Genomic DNA, 21418 nt, shown 5'->3' on the forward strand with positions numbered 1-21418 from the left:
TGAAGATGGGGATCTGGGGCAGACGGGCCTGTGTCAGGTGTCTGGGATGTGTGCCCCGTGTGTGCACACACTCACATGCTCCGTGTTGTGAAGCTGGGGATCTGGGGCAGACGGGCCTTTAACAGGTGTCTGGGATGTGTGCCCCGTGTGTGCACACGCTCACACGCTCTGTGTTGTGAACCCGGCGTCTGGGGCAGACGGGCCTGTGTCAGGTGTCTGGGATGTGTGCCCCGTGTGTGCACACGCTCACACGCTCTGTGTTGTGAAGCTGGGGATCTGGGGCAGACGGGCCTGTGTCAGGTGTCTGGGATGTGTGCCCCGTGTGTGCACACGCTCACACGCTCCGTGTTGTGAAGCTGGGGATCTGGGGCAGACGGGCCTGTGTCAGGTGTCTGGGATGTGTGCCCCGTGTGTGCACACGCTCACACGCTCCGTGTTGTGAAGCTGGGGATCTGGGGCAGACGGGCCTGTGTCAGGTGTCTGGGATGTGTGCCCCACATGTGCACACACTCACACGCTCAGTGTTGTGAAGCCAGGGGATCTGGGGCAGACGGGCCTGTGTCAGGTGTCTGGGATGTGTGCCCCGTGTGTGCACACGCTCACATGCTCGGTGTTGTGAACCCGGCGTCTGGGGCAGACGGGCCTGTGTCAGGTGTCTGGGATGTGTGCCCCGTGTGTGCACATGCTCACACGCTCCGTGTTGTGAAGCTGGGGATCTGGGGCAGACGGGCCTGTGTCAGGTGTCTGGGATGTGTGCCCCGTATGTGCACACGCTCACACGCTCCGTGTTGTGAACCCAGCGTCTGGGGTGGTGCTGCAGCCCTGGCCGGGCCTCAGCACATCACAGAGGGAACTGGTCCAAGCCGCAGAAGCCATCAAAGCCCGGCCGGCCCTGCCGCCGCTGTCCCGTGTGGCGCCAGCACACGCCGTCTCACCCAGTATGTCAGAGGCCTCGTCTCTGGTTTCCACCTCAGCCAACTCCAACGCCGGCGCCTCTGCCTCAAAGAGGAAGCTGCACACACGCGCACACACACACACGTGCACACACACACGTGCGGACACACGTGCACACAACTCCAACGCCTCTGCCTCAAAGAGGAAGCTGCACGCGTGTGCACACACACGTGCACACACACACATGCACACAACTCTAACGCCGGCGCCTCTGCCTCAAAGAGGAAGCTGCACGCCCGTCCGCACGCACACACACGTGCACACACACACGTGCACACAACTCCAATGCCAGCGCCTCTGCCTCAAAGAGGAAGCTGCACGCCCGTGCGCGCACACACATGTGCACACACTTCAAAGCAACTGCCACTGCAGCGCCCGGCACTTCCCCACCGCCCAGAGCCTCGGCAGGTGCCATCCACAGCCCTCGGCTGGACTGTCCGCTGCCCCCAGCAGAGCTAAGCCACACAGGGAGGAAGACCTCGGGCTGCGTCTGGGGGGGTTACTGGGACATCTCCCCCCCCCGCTCTGCGTGAGGGACGTGCCACCCAGGCCGGGCCCCAGCTCGCGTACGGGGCCGAGGCCGCCGAGGCCTCTGCCTGGGGCAGGACCACGCTGGGTACCTGTCCTTCCTGCCTCCTCCCCCGGGTGGCAGGGCCTCTGGACTGGAGGCAGCAGGGGAACTGGCACCATCCCCAAGCTGCGGAGACCTGCAGACGGGTCGGGCGTGAAAGAACACACCGAGGGCTGGATGCGGCACCCTGGGCGGGCACTGCGGGAGGCAGACTTGGCTGCGCCAGCCAGACTTGGCGTGGCTGGGGTGGGGCATGGGAGGCAGTGTGGTATTTCTTTGCACACACAGCCTCTCCACCCTGCAGGTTGGGCTCCAGAGGTCATGACCGAGTGTCACCCCTGCCAGATGCAAGGAAGGGTGCCCTGCAGTCCTTCCCACCGGCCCAGGGAGGAGTGGCCCAGCGCAGAGCCAAGGCCACTGGACCAACTCACACCAGACCACGGACAAACACCACAGAACACTCGAAGCCCGGAACAGCATAGGACGTGGGCCACAGAGACCTGACCTCTGACCTGCTGCCAGCTTCTGCTGTGACAAGCCATGGAACCTGACTGCTCCTATCCCCATCATCAAACTGCTGAGTTCATTACATCTCAGCAGCCACACAGACTTCCACATCCAATCCATCTCCTGAATCCTGCCACAGACTACAGCCAAGAACCCGAGTCCTGGAGACAGAGAGGAGGCGGGGCGGGGCCTCGGGATGCGCTCTGGACAGCTCCTGCAGCGCTGACTCTAATGCCCAGGCAGCTGCTTCAGGTTCCACACAATTCGATGAAAGCACAACGAAGAGACACACTGCCGAGGGGGAAATACACAAGTTTATTTTTTGATACAGTAATTCACTTCGACCACAGAAGAGAGGGACTCTAGACCTTTTCATTTAATAAATACAAATGAGTAAAAATACGTGGGCTTGTGGAGCCCCCCTTGCCTCCTCCACCCCATGGGAGGCCTGCAGGCACGTGCCCGTGGACACACACAGGGCAGAGGTGCTGACCTGCAGGGACGCGTGCCCGTGGACACACACAGGGCAGAGGTGCTGACCTGCGGGACGCGTGCCCGTGGACACACGGCAGGTACTGACCTGCGGGACGCGTGCCCGTGGACACAGGGCAGGTGCTGACCTGTGGGGACGCGTGCCCGTGGACACAGGGCAAGTGCTGACCTTCAGGGACGCGTGCCCGTGGACACAGGGCAGGTGCTGACCTGCGGGACGCGTGTCCGTGGACACAGGGCAGGTGCTGACCTGCGGGACGCGTGCCTGTGGACACAGGGCAGGTGCTGACCTGTGGGGACGCGTGCCCGTGGACACAGGGCAGGTGCTGACCTGCGGGACGCATGCCCGTGGACAGGGCAGAGGTGCTGACCTTCAGGGACACGTGCCCGTGGACACAGGGCAGGTGCTGACCTGTGGGGACGCGTGCCCGTGGACACAGGGCAGGTGCTGACCTGTGGGGACGCGTGCCCGTGGACACACACAGGGCAGAGGTGCTGACCTGCAGGGACGCGTGCCCGTGGATACACGGCAGGTGCTGACCTGCGGGACGCGTGCCCGTGGACACAGGGCAGGTGCTGACCTGCGGGACGCGTGCCCGTGGACACAGGGCAGGTGCTGACCTGCGGGGACGCGTGCCCGTGGACAGGGCAGAGGTGCTGACCTTCAGGGACACGTGCCCGTGGACAGGGCAGAGGTGCTGACCTGCAGGGACGCGTGCCCGTGGACACAGGGCAGGTGCTGACCTGCGGGACGCGTGCCCGTGGACACAGGGCAGAGGTGCTGACCTGCGGTCATGTGCCCGTGGACAGGGCAGAGGTGCTGACCTGCGGGACGTGTGCCCATGGACACAGGGCAGGTGCTGACCTGTGGGACACGTGCCCATGGTCAGCCTGCACACATGGCCAACACCAGCCGTTGTACTTTACAGAGAGGACATCTTGTTTGTACCTGCAAATACTATTCTGGTTCAATGCCTCTGCTCTCTACCCTTCCAAACATCAGTCATGCTGAACTTCTCTTCTGAAAAACTGAATATGGAGTCCTGAACCAAGAATTAACACCATGAAATGTGAGGTTTTGGTATAAAAGGTGACTGCCTAACTAGCCACATTAGCAAAAAGAAGGAAAAAATGTTCTGTGGAAGAAAACATATTGCCTGTCTCAGACTATGCCACACCATTTCACATAACCTGTTTGGAAAAGGCCAGGTGTCTGTGCGTGCGCGTGAGAGGTCTGTGTTGCCCGTGGGATTCTGGAGTCTGCTGCTGGACACCCATCAACATCACAGCCACCCCAAGAGCTTCCCCAGCCTAGGGCCCAGGCCACGGTCACTATCTCGCCAGGGCCAGTTATCCATGCTGAGCAACAGCGGTGAATCCCACCCACCGCACAAAGTGTGACTGTGCCCAGGGCTCCACCCTGTGCAACCCCAGGGCACAGCACCCAGGTACAGGCCCCCTGGTCTGCAGAGGGCTCCCAGGCCTCTCTGCTGGAGCACCAGGAACTAAAGTGGCAAGCTCCCAACATACAGCCAGAGCGGCAGCGACAGCCCTCTGGCCCCATTCCTCACCAGCTGCCCGCAAAGCATCTCCCAAAAATCCTAGTGTGACAGTCGGTCATCTGCACAGCGCTCTCACCAGGCTGCTAGTAAACCACAAAATAAGAAAGGCCTTGTGGGGCACAGGGGGGCCCCAGAGCCTGAGGCCCCGCCTGCTGCTCCAGGCCCAGCCCCAAGTAGTCTTAAAAGGAGCATCGTTGTCACTGAGTGCATGACCTAAATCTGCAGCTCTCGGAGGAAGGAGTCGAGTCTCAGGGGCGCAAGGCTGCGCCCTGGGAGGAGCCGGGAACCAGCCGTCCTGCGGCTGGGAGGGAGCCGGAGCCAGAGCCGGAACTGGCGTGGCTGGGAGAGGTAGCAATGGGGCCTGGATGACCGACCCGAAGCCCTCAAGGAGGAACACTGTGAACTGCAGCATGCTGTGTGCCATTACTCTACACAAGTCACACAGCAGAAGAAAAGCCTGCTCGGGGTGGGAGGGGAGGAAGCGACAGGTGCTGTGGCTCTGCAGGCTGCCCGCTCGGGTGCCGGCGTGGTTCTGGAGCAAAGCGCTGGACTGCTCCACAGGGCCTGCGTGTCTGTGTGCGTGGGGGGGGCATGCCTCAGAGCCCCAGAGACTTCTGCACGATCTGCTTGGCAATCCTGTAGAACTGCTCGCGGTCATCCCGCCACATTTTGGAAGCATCCACGTTAGCTCCACTTTCATCGTTGGGCTCTGAAAGAGAAGGGAAGGTTCGTGAACGAGGCTGTGAGTGTGAGCGGTGTGACAAGGGCCCCCACTTCATTTGGAACCAGGGCCTCGCGGGGAGTCCTGGAGAAGGAGTGGAGCTCCAAACACAAAGGGAAGAGGCCCCTCTCAGACCAGTGGCTCCTCCCGCCAGCTACTGGGTCCCCCAAATTCTTCTCTTCCTACTCTGGGGACAGCTGCCTGGTGCTCACGAAGACACAAGCCTGCAACAGTGACACAAAGTGAGAACCCACCCACACCTTCACGTCCTTCCACTCCATCTCTGCAGCGCCTTGGCTGAGAGCACACAAAGCCACCGGGCCCAGCTCCGCTCCGCCCCTCCCTGACCACACAGCCTGCTGCCCCGAGCGCCCACCGAGGGCCGCGGCTCACAACAGACGCCTCTTCTCCCTACCCTGGACTGTGTCACAAGGCTGGCATCAACAAACTCAGCTTCCTCTCACACGAACGCCTCTCCCCTCTCTTTCCTCCCTTTCTGCCTTCTAGGGCTGGCTCACACCGGCAAGAGGCCAGCGCCGTGTGAAACATCAAAGGCGCCACACTGGTCAGCCGCCGTTTGACCTGGTGAGTCCCCGGGAAACGGTGACCTCAACACTGGGGTCTCTTTTGCATGAGCTTTACTGTGACGTCCACAGCAAATGTCAACGGAGTGAAGATCACGATCAACCACATGCTCCGTGACTCAGCTCTCTTCACCCTGACCATTTTTCAAAGCACACTTACTTACACCTGGAAAAGTGCAGCCAGGTAGCATGAATTGGATGCTGCGACTTTGGGGCAGGGATGGGAGAGCGTGGGGGAGCACACAGGAAGGGGAGAAGTAGCTCCTCCATTCAACACCTTAACAACAAAACTAGGTTAGAAAATAAAAACACTGTGGATAGACTAATTACAAAAAAAGCAAAAGGAACTGTCAGGAACTGGCCGGAACTGTCCGGATGGGCTACAGGAGCAGCGAGGAGCGGCGTAGGCCGCAGGAGGGTCCTGGACCCTCAGCCCGACCTGCCGGCATGCTGACAGCGGCCGTACCTGCCGGCGTGCTGACCACCGACAGCAGCAAGGTCTTCTCCCCAGACCCGGCCGTACCTGCCGGCGTGCTGACCACCGACAGCAGCAAGGTCTTCTCCCCAGACCCGGCCGTACCTGCCGGCGTGCTGACCACCGACAGCAGCAAGGTCTTCTCCCCAGACCCGGCCGTACCTGCCGGCGTGCTGACCACCGACAGCAGCAAGGTCTTCTCCCCAGACCCGGCCGTACCTGCCAGCATGCTGACCACCGACAGCAGGATCTTCTCCACGCTCTGCACCGGGCTCCACCTCTCAGCACTGCTCTCGTAGCCCATGGGGTCGTCGCCAGGCGCGTGCAGGATGGAGATGCACACTCTCCCGTCGGGGTAGACTGCAAAGCCAGAGGCAGCAGGTGAGCCCTCGAAGGGCTGCTCAAGGCGACCTGGCACTGGAGGAGGCTGCACAGACACAGCGGGAGCAGGACCCTGGCGTAAGCAGCACGCGTCACGCGGCGAGGCCCAGGGGGGCCTCCCAGCCCTCCTCACTGCAGCCCGGTGGGAGGACTCCGCCTTCTCAGGGGTTTCTTTAAAGCATTACCTCCAGAGGAGTGAACAAAAGATGACCTGCAAATGCCAGGATTACTTACAACACCTCAGAACTGATCTCTTGAGCCACCCCAAGTCCAACTGCATAAACAGACACTTATGTGGCAGGGAGAGAGGCAACTGGGATGACTTAAGCCCCAACCCCCACCTTAGCATCAGCACCACAAGGAGCCAGGAGGCCCGATGCTCGCCTAGCCCCCGCCCCCAGCCCCCGCCCCCAGCTAGCACCTGAAGTCAGGCACAGCCTGCTGGGGACCACAAACAGGAGGTTCAACACGCACACAGATGCACACACCTCCCCGGGGACCGAGGAGCAGAGGTCGCACTGACAGCGTGTCACTACCGATGACAATTTAGAATTTCAGGAGGCTCTAGAGGTGTGAGTAGTCTCATTTTAACATCTACCCCTTTCCCAGTTACCCAGGAACCTGACACCAGTTCTGGCTCAAGGAAGTTTGTGGAACCAGGTGGACACGTCCTGTGCTGCCCCCCACCCCCGTCCACCCATGTGGAGTCTCTGAACCACCTCTCCTCCCCTCAGGACTCCCCTCGGGAAGGGCCAAGGCGTCACACCTCCCAGAGCCCCCATCTGGCTCCCGTGCCCGCTGCCTTTCCTCCCATTCAAGCCCACCCATGGCCCCACACCCACTCAAGCCAAACTGCCCCTCACCAGGGCCCCAGCCAGCTTCCCACCAGCTACTCTGCACCACAGAGTGGTGCTCCAGGGACCACTGAGGCACAAGCTCCTCACGCCCACTGGACAGCCACAGTTGCGTGGGCAGGACATCTAACGGACCATGACCAACTGGTCATGCACTGCCCCACTCCATGAGGGCCTTGGCCCTATGCTCCGGCCCTGTCCAAAGGCAGGAGCAGAATCACGGGGCGACTCACTGTTGGGGTGGAACATCTCACAGGTGAACCTCATCTTGGGAGGGCTCAGCGGGTAGTCGAGCGGGAAACTCAGGACGGCAGGAAAAACTCCAAACTCAAAGCAGGTGTCTTCAGGGCCCCTGGAAGAAGGGAAATCCACAGAGCGAGCTTCAAAGCGCACTGCGCACTGCCCCCACAGCTCACAGGTGGGTCGGGGACACTGCACCAACCACAGGCAGGAGGAAGTACGAAGCGGCTACTTCTCTGAATGCAAAGAATGTCTCCTGGAGCTGGGAAGGTGGCTCAGTGGCAGAGCGCTTGCCTCGCATGCCTGAGGCCCTGGGTTCGATTCCTCAGCACCACATAAGCAGAAAAAGCCAGAAGTGGCGCTATGGCTCAAGTGGTAGAGTGCTAGCCTTGAGCTGAAGAGCTGAGGGACAGCGCCCAGGCCCAGAGTTCAGGCCCCACGACCAGACCCCCCCCCAAAAAAAAAAACAAAAAACAATGTGTCCTCCCATGCCAGCTAGTGTAAATCTTAGCCTCAACACCAAGGCTGAAGCTCAGATGTTTCCTGCATCAGTCAAGGCAGGCTTGGGGTAAGAGCAGAGGAGGGAACCCACGCCACGCAGGGCCCAGGGCCTGTCTGCATGGTGGAACGGCTCCGTGAGTCTACACGTGAGCAGGGGCAGAGCTTAGCCAGCCTTGACCTGTGCTACGCGGGGCTAAAAGCTCTTGTAACTTCAAGCAGATGAAGTACATGATTCCTGAATTGCGCCTGCTCAGCAGCTAAGGCCAGCCAGGCCCAGAGCAGAGCCTCAGCTGCCTCTGCAGCGCCTACAAATGCCCACCCTCAGATATACCCCTCACAGCCCCTCCCCGTGCCCACCCTCAGATATACCCCTCACAGCCCCTCCCCGTGCCCACCCTCACCCTCAAATGCCCCCTCACAGCGTTTTTAGGCCGGGCCAGCCTTTTAAGTGGAGCAACTACGCACATGTCCTTTTTTTGGGGGGGGGGGGTCCCGTCGAGGGGCCTGAACTCTGGGCCTGGGCGCTGTCCCTCAGCTCAAGGCGAGCACTCTACCACTTGAGCCACAGCGCCACTTCTGGTTTTCTGGTGGTTTATTGGAGATAGGAGTCTCACAGTCTTTCCTGCCCGGGCTAGCTTTGAACCGTGATCCTCAGATCTCAGCCTCCTGAGTAGCTAGGATTACAGGCGTGAGCCTCCAGCACCCGGCTTGGAGATGCTTTTTAAACAGCTTTGCCTCCCTTTAAGACAGACTACTCCAGAGTTCTCTGGACCCACAGATGGAACTGCTAACATAAATGCCTCCGATACAAATCCAAGATACTCCACGTGAAAAATTAAGAAATACTGACTAGCTGAGTACTGGTGATCCATGCCTGTAATCCTAGCTACTTAGACTGAAATCAGAGGATCAAAGTTTGAAGTCAAACTGGGCGGACAAATCCGAGACTCATTTTCAATTAACTAGCCAAAAGCTGGAGCTGGAAGTATGGCTCAGAGCACCAGCCATGAAAAAGACAAGAGTAAGGGACCCCAAGTTTGAGCCCCAGTACTATCACAAAAAGAAAGAGAGAGGAAGAAGAGAAGGGGGAGGAAGAAGAGGGGGAAGAAGAGGAATGAGGGAGAAGGGAGGGAGAAGGGAAAGGGGGAAGAACTGCTGCTTCTGGCTAGGAGCCAGGGGCATGATACCTGTACCCCCAGCTACTTGGCAACAAGACTATGGTTCAAGCCAAGCCCCCCAAAGTTCAAGAACCCCACCCCAACCAATAGGTGCACACTTGTCAGCCCAGCTGCTCAGGAAGCTGAGTCGGGCAGAATCACCGTCAGGCCAACCCAGGTTAAAAACAAATTCTGGGGACTGGGCAGGTGGCTGAGTGGTAGAGCGCTTGCCTTGCATGCCTGAGGCCCTGGGTTTGATTCCTCAGCACCACATAAGCAAAAAGAAAAAAGCCAGAAGTGGCACTGTGGCTCAAGTGGTAGAGCGCTCGCCTTGAGCTGAAGAGCTGAGGGACAGCGCCCAGGCCCAGAGTTCAAGCCTCACAACTGACAACAAAAAAAAAGCATAAACTTATTCAAAGTTTTAATGAAATTATTTTGATTCAGTGCTATTAATATTAATCTGCAAACCAAAGAGTATATGTTTCTACAACTAAGAGAAACAAACAAGAGTGAAGTTTGAGTCCTGTTGCTGTCACGGTAACAACGCTGTTCTATAAAGCCACGTTTGTTCAACCTCAATGACTCTGCAAACTGTTGCCCACGTTTTGGGGAAGGACGGTGAATAGCTCCTTTGTGTGGAGATGGCAGGCTGCGTGGCAGTGCCCCGGAGCTCCGGCATGCGGCTGGGCGGTGGCACAGCTGCTGGGCAGGGCGAGGGCTGCCTGGGAGCCACGTGGGCCTGAGGCATCCTCCGCATCCTCCAGCAGCCCGGGCGAGCACCACAAGCGGGCAGGGCAGCCCTTGGTGCCCTCACGGCGCGGGTCACGCCGCACGAGGCTGCTGGGAGGACCGCAGGACTGAGCCAAGGCCTAAGCCAGCTTGTTTGGGAGCTCACACTGCCCAGCCAGGCGGTCCACACACAGGCAGCACGCCAGGGACAGTGCCAGGAGGTCAGGGACGCCGCAGCGCCCCATGCTTCTGGCACCTCCAGGACAGGCTGGGTAGTCTTTGGAAAGAGCCAACTTTGATAACGGGCCTTTGTTTCTCATAATGGGGCTTTCTTTAAATTAAAAAAATATGTATCACTGAGTTATTCACAGCCTCAAAAGCATGACCAAACACTTCCTAGAGTGCACCCACATGTGCACCATTCCAACTATTTGTGAATGCTCCAGCTCACTACTGGTTTGAACTGGGGCTCCTTTCCCTTTTCCAGAGCGCCCGTGCCTGCACAGGTGTGCGGGTGGGCACATGTGCAGTGGCGTGCCAGCTGGCTGTGGGACGCGCCCCTGCCAGGGCTCCTGCCCTGGGAGGGGGAGGCAGCACGCAGGGGCTTGTGGGTAAGTTTTCCTGCCACACATCGGGACCACATCTCCCTTCAGGGAGATCTTCAAAACAAGGAAGGAAACACAACTGATTTATGCCAAGCAAGGACAAATTGTTTCAAAGCCTACACAAGACTTCACGCCTTTCGGGGTTATAAGGTCAGGAACGGGACAGGCAGAGCAAGGCACTCCGGCCCCAGTCACCTCTGCACAGGAAGGTCACTTATAAGTACTCCAGACATAGCCACTGCCTAACCGCCTGACGCCTGGTCCTCCGGAGCCCGGTGACGCCTGCTCGGGGGTCACTGCTCAGGAAAACACATGCCAAGCTCAACCTCAACCCAGACTTGCTTTCCACTTCCACAACCCAGACTTGCTTTCCACCTCGACTAGAGGAGATGCCTGGAGATGGAGGCGAGCGGCATGGCACGCTCGCAGCACTGCGGTGGCATCCGCGACAGGCTCCCCGCGTCTACGAACCAACACCTGACACAGGTCTGAGGCAGCGCTGGAGGGCAGGTGGGCCTGAGTGCACTCTGTACACACAGAACGGAAACTGCAGCTGGGGCCCGGGGGAACAGCTCTCCCCTTCGTAGGCAGGCCCGAAGTCTCCCTCCTCCCAGCTCCGCGTGCTGGCCATCTGCCGCTCTGCGGGGCCACAGGGAGGCTGGCCACCCTGTGGGACCAGGAGCCAGGCGGCAGAGCCGGTGAGAAACCCCAGGGAGGCTGGCAGGACAGCTGCAGTCTGGTACACCAGTGTCTCGGGTGCTGAAGGCGTGGCTGCTGGGGGGCTGGTGGTGCCGCCAGCCTTGTGGATGGGAGTTCAAGGCTGAATGGTGGCTTGGGAGGAGGGTCAGGTTGGGGCTGGAGGAAGCAGGCCCGTGCAGGCCGGGGGCCGTCCGCCCAGCCCCTTTCCTCCCGCACACAGGTGGGCGCAGGAGGTGTGCAGCCGGCCGCACCACGGGCCCCTGCGCCCTCGCACTCTGCCTGCTCTCAGGCTCAGGAACAATGGGACCTAGGAATCACAGACTAAAACCGCCAGAACCACAGGCCAAAGTCTTCCCTCCTCTTACCCTGGTTTTCTCAGCTACTTGTCACAGCTATGGGAAGCTGGCCAAAAGAACACACAGACACAAGGCCAGACATCTACAAAAGCCTGAGTCTGTACTGCTTGGCCTGCGAGTCAGGGCTGCCGTGGGCCCTCAGAGTCAGCACCAGCCTCTTCGTGCAGCAAGTGAAATGCTTGGAAACGAGGGCCGCAGGGGCCCACGGAGACCAAAGGAGAACGGAGCAAAGAGGCCTCCAGGCCGGCCCATGAGAAGCCAGCCCAGCCAGCTGCCCGCCGGGCAGCTGGGTGAGACAGCTCGGCGGAGGACAGCTAATTCCCAAGTAGATGCTTTAAGTACGTCTGCAAACGGCCTCTTGTTTGTGAAGGGTCTGGAACAGGGCCAAAACCCACAAAGTCACCAGATCTTGAAACAGGGGAATTCCACACTCACGCAAAAGCCTTACTCAAACACGAACTTGCTCTCCCTAAAACCGGCTCTAATTACTTTTTAAGGCAGGTTTTCAAAATATTGGTTTAGTTTTATACTGTTTATCCAAAATTAGTAATCGTTACTCTAACAGATTGTTAACAATGAGCAACTGTGTAAAAACCACACTGGAGGCTCAGTTGTTCTTCACAGAGCTTCTACGTGCACCTGCCACAGGTGGGCAGGAACTAACACTGTGCAAGTCCGGCAGACACCCTGACCACTGTACAGGCACATACAACACGCACACAGACAAGGCAGGCAACTGCTTGCACGCGACAGTGAGCACAGGTGTGTTCGGGCTGACACAGGACCCCGGGCTCTAGGGCGTGGCTCAGAGGTGGAAGGCTGGCTTGCATGCCAGAACCACATGCTTCCGACAGGCAAGGCCAGCCCACAGACCGGCAGGTCAGCCCGACAGGGTCACCCATCAGCCCACAACTGTCTCCTGTGCAGGACACAACACCTGTCCTGTCCCCCAGATCTGTGGGGGACAGGTCACTGTCTGACAATGCTACATGCAAAATTCCAAAAATAAACAAGCTTCAAGTAACTTTTATTGCAGAATATTGATTGATTGCTAACTGCTCCATTTTGTAGTAACTGGTAGCTAGCGTTAATCTCTCACTGTGGCTAGCATACAATTAATTCCATTTCATGTTAGGGACGCATATAGAGGAAAAGAGACCGTCCCTATGGGACTCAGTACACCTACGGTTTAGCCATCACCAAGCTTTCACTGTACCACATTAGACACAACAGATCCCAGAAATCCTTACACACACACAAAAATCATGTGTCATACTGCAAGTAATGAGGGTCTGACAAATTACCATGAGATTAGGCCCTAGCTCTTTCTCTGCATAGTATTTATTGATGACCTTTTTTTTACTTTTTATTCATCATTTTTCAAAAATATACTATCAAGGAAATCCTCATGTGAAGTTTAGAAAATAAAGAAAATCCTCAAGTAGGGTGCTGGTGCTCATGCCTGCAATCCTAGCTACTCAGGGGGCTGAGATCTAAGGATCACAGTTCAAAGCCATCCCAGGCAGGAAAGTCCATGAAACTTTTTTTCGGGGGTGGGGAGCAGTGCTGGGCCTGAACTCTGGGCCTGGATGCTGACATGGGACAGGGACCAGTTTCTCCAGTCACAGATTCCACGGGACCAGCCTGGGGTCAGAAGACACACCTGGCTCCATCTCAGAGTCAGAGGTAATGGGGCAGAGCCTTCAGCCACGTGTCATCACAGCCTAACCATCCATCCAGGGTTAGGTCCAGGCAGACAAGATCAGAACTGGATGGGACTAGAAGACCCAGAATCAGCTGCAGAATTGACTGCTCACTGACAAGCAGAAACTTCATGCTTTCGGGGTCAGTTTTCTGTGTTGACTTCACTGAAAGATCAGAATGAAAAATAAGCACTTCATTTCCTTCCTAACAGAACCATGCAGCATAAAAAATTACCACCTTGAAACTCTATAGCTACATAAATACTTAAGGAAATCTTGTATTGGTCCTAAGAAAACAGTGTCGTTTCTTTTGGCTCCACATTCCTGTTTTCTGCCTTCTGATCAGCAGCCTGGATTAGGGCAGGCTGCATCAAGACCCTGCTTCCCACCAGGGTGGGGCTTCAGCGTGCCTCACTGCCAGGTGTGACCATCGGGGGCGGGGCTTCAGGGACTGATAGCCAGGAAAGCTCTAAAAACCAGTACAGTCAACTTACATGATCAATGCCTCCCACTCAAAAAAATTCTCTTCATTCATGGGGCCTGTAGGGAAAGAAAAAAATAAGAAGAGCTTACCCTTGAAGGCAAATTTGACAGTAAGAAGATCACAAAGAAGCCACCCAAGTCCCTTACCTGCCACAATCCCTTCAGGAGGATTCAGCGTTAACTCTATGAAGGCAAAACAGAAGAGTTACCATGTCACTCGAGCCAACACTTTACAAGGAAACAAGCTATAAATCAGAAAACAAGGGCTCAAGTTTAAAAAGGGACAATTCTGTTTGTCCCAAATGAATACCCAGTCCAGAGGATACTGGTAAAGAGACCATGTGGATATTTCTTTACACCTCTCACTTCACAAATGAAAAAAACTAAACAGGAGTAAGCTGTCTCTCCAAAATATTCCTACCACTTCTTTGGATTTCAAGTCTGAAAACATAAAGCAGGGTATTATTTTCCAATTAAATTCTATTTCCTATCATTTAATAAGTTGGCACAGACCTTTCCGAATGTCACAAAGAAATGTAAACCAGTGCTGAAGCTGCAAAGCTTGACATTTTAAGAGATGGGCTGCTGATTTTTAACACTACTCTGTAAAATCTGATCTCTTTTTTTTTTTGGGTCCAGTTGTGGGGCCTGAACTCTGGGCCTGGGCCCCGTCCCTCAGCTCTTCAGCTCAAGGCTAGCGCTCTACCACTTGAGCCACAGCGCCACTTCTGGCTTTTTTCATTTTGCTTTATGTGGTGCTGAGGAATCAAACCCAGGGCCTCAGGCATGCAAGGCAAGTGCTCTACCACTGAGCCATCTTCCCAGAGTATCAGACACCAGCACTGAAAACAGATACAGAGGAGAAACAGAAAGAGAGGCCTGACTCACTTCCCAGCAACTGTTGAGAACTTAAGGCAAAGCTCTGCCACCAGAAAGCAGCCACAGGCGGCCTTTGACTTCTGGGCCTCGCTGCGTCCTTTATCTGTGCTCCAGCTTGGACAATGGGTCAGAGTCAGAATGCGGCAGCCTCACAGGAGGCCTATTGACTGTTCTCAGGAGAGGGAGCTGGGTAAGGAGCCAGCCTGCCCCTCCTTCTGGCTCTGGTTTCCTACTCCAGATTGGATCTTGGCCTCAGAGAAAACATCCTGCCACGGCCATGTCCACGCTACGGGAGGCACTCTGAAGCACAGTCCTGAACGCCGACCCGCAAAGGAGGGCTTGCACAAAGTTAGCAACCTCAGGTACTGTGCAGCACAAGACTCCAAACAGAAGCAAGGCCATAGATACATGCACTGGAACTGCAATCCACAGGAGCAAACAGCAAGTCTGGCAGAAGGGCTCAGACACTTAAAGATTTTGGAACACTAAGGACTTAGGGAAGCCCAGATTTATGAATTAGGGATGCAAATCAAACACTGCCAAAAATCAAGGAGAGGGGAGGGGATGGCAAAAGAGCACAAGAAAAAAAAAGATTTTGTTTAGTGCCAGTCCTGGTGTTTGAACTCGGCTGTGGGCACGGTCCCTAAGCATTTTTGCCCAAGGCTGGCACTCTTGTACTTGAGCCACAGCTTTTTGCTGGTTTAATGGAGATAAGAGTCTCACAAGTCTCATAGACTTTCCTGCATGGGCTAACTTTGAATTGTCAGATCTCAACTTCCTGAGTAGCTGGGATTAAAGGTGTGAGCCACTAGTGGCTGGCTACAAGAGCTCTTTTGTAAGGGACAATAGAAATGTTCTATAGATTGTAATTAGGCTACAGTGTATTTGAGCCAGACAGCAGTGGCTCACATCTGTAATCCCAGCTATTCAGGAGTCTGAGATCTGGAGTGTCATGGTTTGAGGCCAGCCTGGGCAGAAGAGTTCACTGGACTTTACTTCCAAAGTAGCCAGCAAAAAACAAGGCTAGAAGCCAGGCACCAGTGGCTCATGCCTGTCATCCTAGCTACTCAGGAGGCTGAGATCTGAGGATCATGGTTCAAAGCCATCCAGGGCAGGAAAGTCCATGAGACCCTTATCTCCAAGAAACCACTAGAAAACCGGAAGTGGCGCTGTGGCTCAAGCAGTAGAGAGAGCGATCCCCTTGAGCTGAAGAGCACAGGGACAGCGCCCAGGCCCAGAGTTCAAGCCCCATGACCGACCAAAAAAAAAAAAGCCAACAGCTCCCTGAAGTAAGGAACAAGATCCAGAAGAGAGCCAGGTGCGCTCAGCAAGGCTGTGCTACAGAGTGGGGACAGGGAGACACAGAGGAGGTGCCAGAGGAGTGGACTGCACAAAAGTGGGGGCTGGAGTCCACCACACTCAAACATCCTGGCGGGAGGGGGGGGGGGGCTCACGGGACTGAGGACCAGTGCTGGGAGGCCGAGGCCAAGGCCAACTACAGCTCTTAGGTTTGGCCAGGCGCACCCTGGTGAGCCCCCGCGTCTCTTCACAGGAACAGATGGGAAGAAGTAACAGAAACTTGTCAGGCTTCATAAATCCATTCATCTGCAATCTAGTCCAGTGTTTGTGTCTAAAGCCAAATCACCCCATTATGAGAAACAGTAACAGATTAAGGCAGATGGAGTGTCAACTGCTCAATGTGGGGAAGGAGAAAGCAGCAGCTCCAGCAAGCACACAAAGGAAGGTGACTTAGAGCAAATGTCCAGAGTCCTAACCACTGCTTTCCTGCGACCATAAAAGGCGGACACCAAAAACCTGGTGTTTAGCTGGGGTTCCCCTTAGGAACTTCCCAGTGACAACCCCTCCCAGAAGGGGGGCTTGAAATCTCCCAGAGGGGAAGGGGAGGGGTCTGAAATCCAGGAGCGAAGGGAAGAAGGGGGCCCTGAAATCTCCTGGGGGAGGAAGGGGCCATCCGACACCACAGTTCCACCCACACCAATTCTAGAAACCCAAGCTCTCCTGCTTTGCTACCCAACAGCACCATCTGCTGGTCACTGGAGGTCCTCAGAAAAGACAGGTGATTGATGGAGGCTTCACACCAGTTCATGTTTGCAGACAAATACAAGTTTCGAAGAGAAACTGACATGAACATGTCAAAACTTCTCAAAAGACTATTCCTTGCCACCAATTCCTTGAGAATGTTGTTTAAAAATTCTTCTTCTGCATTCTTCTTGTGACCCCAAGCTACTGAGGCTGAGGTGGCGTCCTGCAGCCCTGAGCACCTGTGCCCTTGAACAGAATGACGTCCAGGACACGGTGAGTGAAAAACACAAGGTGGAAACTGGCAACTGGCACGAGGTCTCCGGGCTGGACTGACATGTTCCTGCTCTCCTCAGCAGAGGAGAGGTGAGCCCTGGTCACATCATCCACTTTACCCGAGACTTCCAGGCAAGTTTATGTGGTTTAAGCCATCTGGGCCAGTAGCAGCAACTAAATCAATGATGAACATCTGCAAATATGCAAAACACCCTGACCTTAACCTCCAAAACTTTATTTAACATAGGTCACAGATCTAAAACTACAAAACATGTAGAAGAAATCACAAGAGAAAACCTTAGTGAACTTATACCTGGCAACACACAAGGAAATATGACAAACAGGACTTGAGAAACACTGGACTCCTACTTAATTTGTTGTATCACTTCTAGATGACTCCATGTTCTTGGCCTCATATATGGTATATACATGTGCATACCTGAGGACAGCGAGCGAGGAGGAAGGCACAGAATCAGAGGGAAACGGGGGGGGGGGGGGAGGAAGGGGAGGAGATACAACAGCGAAGTTGTTTCTCTCTGAAGTTGTTTCTCTCGAGTATTTGTCAAAGGAACTAAAGGAATGTGAGCTAAAGGTGTGACTCAATGGTAGAGCCTGCCCAGCAAGTGGGACAAGTTCAAACCCTAGTACTGAAAGAAAAAAAAAAGATGCTAAGTGAATTTGAAATGATGCCCAACATCATTCATCCTCAGGAAATCCAAAACCAGAGCCCCGCAGACGGCCAAGGCTGTAAAGCTGCAGGTACCAAGCGCAGCAGGGGCCAGCACCCGCACAGCGCAGTGACAAGGCACAGGGAACTCAGCAAGAGAAATCAAAGTTTCCAAAGAAACAGTGTTCACAGCGGGCCTGCGTGCACCCCACCCCCGCGCCCTTCCCGGAGTGGGGGGAAAACAGCACACCAAGGCTGCAAAGACAAAACACAAGCAGAGACAAAGTAATGCACCCAAGACTGGAGGCAGAAAAAAGCTCCTACAGTCCACAAGGAAAGACCAGCAAGCCTACAACTGCCCAGATAGAGACAGACAACTCACCCAGGAAGGACACAAGTGGCTCCAGGCCCACTCATCACCACCACCCAGACCCCACGTCCCACCAGCAAATCAAGTGCCTGCAGACCTAGATGTGAAGCGGCCAGGGAAAGCTTCAGCTGCTGGGGACAGAAGCTCCAGGAAAGCTGGTGTGGGAGGGCTCCGGGTCCAAATTACACTCCAGACAGGTACCCAGCACCTGCGCCTCTAGAGAGCTCAACAATGTCCACAGCAGCAATATTTACAAAAACTGAGAACTGCAAATACCCTAAAGGCCCATCAATAATGAACAGATAGCTTTCTGCATATTCCCAGAAAGGAATTCACTAGGGAAATGAAATGCAGCAGTTACATGCTTCAAAAGAAACACACCTCAGCAACAGTGCTGAGCAAAAGACTCACTGTGGAAAAAGCACAATGTATAACTCCTATTAAGTTCACACACGAGCAAAGTAAACCACGGGCTGCATAGAAGTATGAGGTGGTGATTGTGAAAAGGGAAAGAATGATAGACAAAATTCAGAGTGTTGCGAATACCAGTAGGAGGAAAACATTTCTAAGACAGGGCTCCTGCCTGACTTCACAGGAAGGGTGGGAGGGGCATCACTCAGCTTTCCAGACTCTAACAACAAAACACCCGACACTTGCTCGGCCCTGAGGTTCCCGTACTGGACCATTTCTAGGGGCCTTGGCAAGGGAGGAGGACAGGGCCCTGTGCGGCGGAGGGGCGTGCAGTGACCAGACCCCTCCTCTCACTCACATTCGGTGAACAGCTCTGCCCTGCGGCCTGCTCCCACCAGGGAGTACTCCCACACCACAGGCCCAAAAGCAATGGTTCCAACCGACGCTGGGCAGAAACCTCCAAAACTGTGAGCCAAAATAAACCTAGTCTCTTTATTGTTGATGATCTCAAGTAGTCTGTTACAGTAGCCAAAAGCTAGCACAGCTGTTCATTTGTCTGGTCTGAACATACACCTTTCATATACACAATACACAACAAAAAATGCAAACACTAAAGGGAAGGAATGACAGGTACACACAGAGATGGTGTTTCCCTCAGTAGGAAGGAGGCATGCGAGACAGAGCAGAGGCGTAGAGGACAGGACCCAGGACGAGGCCCAGGATGAGGGCCAGGCAGAGCATCGGGGCCCATCGCCCATCCACGCGGAGACGTGCGATCTGACCTGAGCCTCTCAGGATGGGCCTGCCACGCTGACTAAAGTGACAGGCTCAAGCAGGACACCAGGCAGGCCCCCGGCAGGAATCCAGGCCAGAGATGAGCGTGGCTTTGCTGACGCGGTGAGAGGTGTGGGGGAGGATGGAGATCAAGGTGAGATGCCGCAGCCTCTACAGTCCCCACAGCAGAAGAACCGGCCATCAGACCCAGGGGCACAAGCCCCACAGCCCAGCCTCAGTGACACAAGTATACTGGGTCAACAGTGTCTCCCTGAAATCCAACTTGACAGAGATGCTGAACACAACCTTACTCAAAAATGGAGTCTTAGTGAGGTCATGTGCCCAGTGAGCCCAAACCAATGGCTGGCATCTTGAAGCGGTAAGTGTGAACACCAACACAAGAAGGTGAAGGGGGAGATGCAATAGAGATGCAAGAGAGACTGCAGTCACCGACCACAAGCTGAGGAGCAGCACGGACGGCCACAGCAGAGGCTGGGGGGTGGGGGCAGAAAGGCCGGGGAGCAAAGCCTGCACCCCTGGACTTCTGTCTCCGGTTCTGTGACGCTCCCTTTGTACCAGCAGCCCTGGGACCCCTACCCCTGGCGGTCTGCCAGGCACAGGCAGGTCTTCCCCACGCGGTCTACCTTCACACCGCAATAAAACACCGATGACAAACAACATAGATGCTAACAAACACCAAATGCAACATCATCGTGGCACCGGGACACAGAGAAATTCGTATTTTTGGTACAGCTGTATTCCCTTTCTATCACTGCTGTCACAATGCAGTCGCCTTAGAACAATGTTCATTGATGACATCACAGTTTCCACGAGTCAGTAATCTGGGCACAGCTCAGTTCCAGGTGGGTGTTAACCTGGAGTCTGCGGCCTGGGCCACTCCTGACCCCTCTCCCCGCTCTGTGCAGCCACCGCAGGCGGCACCTCCTCAGACCCCAACCTCTCCGACCTCCTCTTCATCTTCAACTGCTTCTGGGTGTCCTGTGATTTCAGCTCCACTTGTTTGATTCAGGAGAACTTCCCGCTCTTCAGGTTGGCTGATTGGTAACTATATTTTCCAATCCCCCCTGCCTGTATCAGCAGTGCGAGGTGGGGACACAGGGCCTGAGCTCTGGGTGACAGGGTAGAGGCTTCTGCCTTCTGTATGTATTTAGGATCTCAGAAAGTAGCACATAAGAACACACACAACCCACTGTGACTCAGCTTTGGAAATTAATACTTAGGTTTTATTGGAGCAAATTGGTGAAAATAATGGAGAACAATATGGGGTGGGGCGGGTCAAAATTTTTGTCAGAGCAGTCTGGATGTTCCTCAAAAAACTAAACATAGATCTTCCCTGTGATCCAGCCATAGCATTCCAGGGCACCTACCCAGAGCCTCACCAGCCAGCTTACTGTAAAGAAAGACACGTGCACACCCATGGTCACTGCTGCACTATTCACAATAGCAAGTTATGGAGAGAGCCAGATGCCCTGCAACTGATGAGTGTATCCAAACAATGTGGTGCCCATACACAGTGGGACTGTACACAGCCGCTGGACTATGGTGTCATTTGCAGGGAAGTGGACGGACCTAGAGCAAAGAGTGTGCAATGAGGTAAGCCAAGCTCAGAGACAAACAGTGCATGTTTTCTCTCCTATGTGGACGCTAGAGCTAAGATACACCGGGCTCTAGGCATTCACACACAGCGGAACCGGAGGAGGGCACTAAGAGAGGAAGACAAAGGGGAAATGTCTCTGTGCACCTGAAGTCAAAAGGCTTGGTGCACCCCGCGGGGACCGGACTGGACGGAGCCAGGGAGGGCGGCGCGTCCAAATAGAAGCGGGCTCCACATGGCCAGCAATGGACTTGGGGATCTGTCGGGTCTGCAGGGCTGACCCACGCTCCCCAGAAATGCGGCTCGCGGCACGCGGGCCCCCAGGCCGTGAGGGAGGACGCGGGCCTGGGACCCGGCCCTGGGACCCTGATGCGGGCCTGGGACCCGGCCCTGGAACCCGGACGCGGACCTGGGACCCGGCCCTGGAACCCTGATGCGGGCCTGGGACCCGGCCCTGGAACCCGGACGCGGACCTGGGACCCGGCCCTGGAACCCGGGCCTGGGACACGGACCTGAGACCCGGACGCGGGCCTGGGACCCGGACGCGGACCTGGGACCCGGACGCGGGCCTGAGATCCGGACCTGGGACCCGGACGCGGACCTGGGACCCGGACCTGGGACCCGGACCCGGACCTGGGACCCGGACCTGGGACCCGGACGCGGACCTGGGACCCGGACGCGGACCTGGGACCCGGACCTGGGACCCGGACGCGGGCCTGGGACCCGGACGCGGACCTGGGACCCGGACGCGGGCCTGAGATCCGGACCTGGGACCCGGACCTGGGACGCAGGCCGGGGCCGGGGCCGGGGCG

General features: G+C 55.9%; 1 protein-coding gene and 1 long non-coding RNA gene across 2 annotated transcripts; both read right to left on the reverse strand.

Annotated features, from left to right (window-relative positions):
- Nucleotides 1–2324: 2324 nt before the first annotated feature.
- Nucleotides 2325–3059, reverse strand: LOC105998256. The gene is made up of 2 exons (XR_001175686.1): nt 3002–3059; nt 2325–2612 (listed from the first exon to the last, which is right to left on the reverse strand). It is a non-coding gene; the product is annotated as an uncharacterized LOC105998256 (long non-coding RNA).
- Nucleotides 3060–3212: 153 nt separating this feature from the next.
- Nucleotides 3213–13813, reverse strand: Ube2g2 (ubiquitin-conjugating enzyme E2G 2). The gene is made up of 5 exons (XM_013032930.1): nt 13722–13813; nt 13586–13631; nt 7335–7453; nt 6086–6226; nt 3213–4795 (listed from the first exon to the last, which is right to left on the reverse strand). The coding sequence occupies exons 2-5, from the start codon at nt 13624–13626 to the stop codon at nt 4683–4685; spliced, it is 414 nt and encodes a 137-aa protein (XP_012888384.1). The 5' UTR covers nt 13627–13631; nt 13722–13813; the 3' UTR covers nt 3213–4682.
- Between the last annotated feature and the right edge of the window lie 7605 nt (nt 13814–21418).

This window comes from Dipodomys ordii, unplaced genomic scaffold (assembly GCF_000151885.1).
Source record: "Dipodomys ordii isolate 6190 unplaced genomic scaffold, Dord_2.0 Scaffold159, whole genome shotgun sequence".
Lineage (NCBI taxonomy): Eukaryota > Metazoa > Chordata > Mammalia > Rodentia > Heteromyidae > Dipodomys > Dipodomys ordii.

Bases quoted from the DNA above. Each gene is read 5' to 3' on its own strand.
- Ube2g2 (XM_013032930.1), bottom strand. From the start codon at position 13,626: ATGAATGAAGAGAATTTTTTTGAGTGGGAGGCATTGATCAT. The intron at 7,454-13,585 runs GTAAGTTGACTG...CCCTTCTTCCAG, and splicing joins GAGTGGGAGGCATTGATCAT to GGGCCCTGAAGACACCTGCT. The intron at 6,227-7,334 runs GTGAGTCGCCCC...CTGGCTTTGCAG, and splicing joins TGAGATGTTCCACCCCAACA to TCTACCCCGACGGGAGAGTG.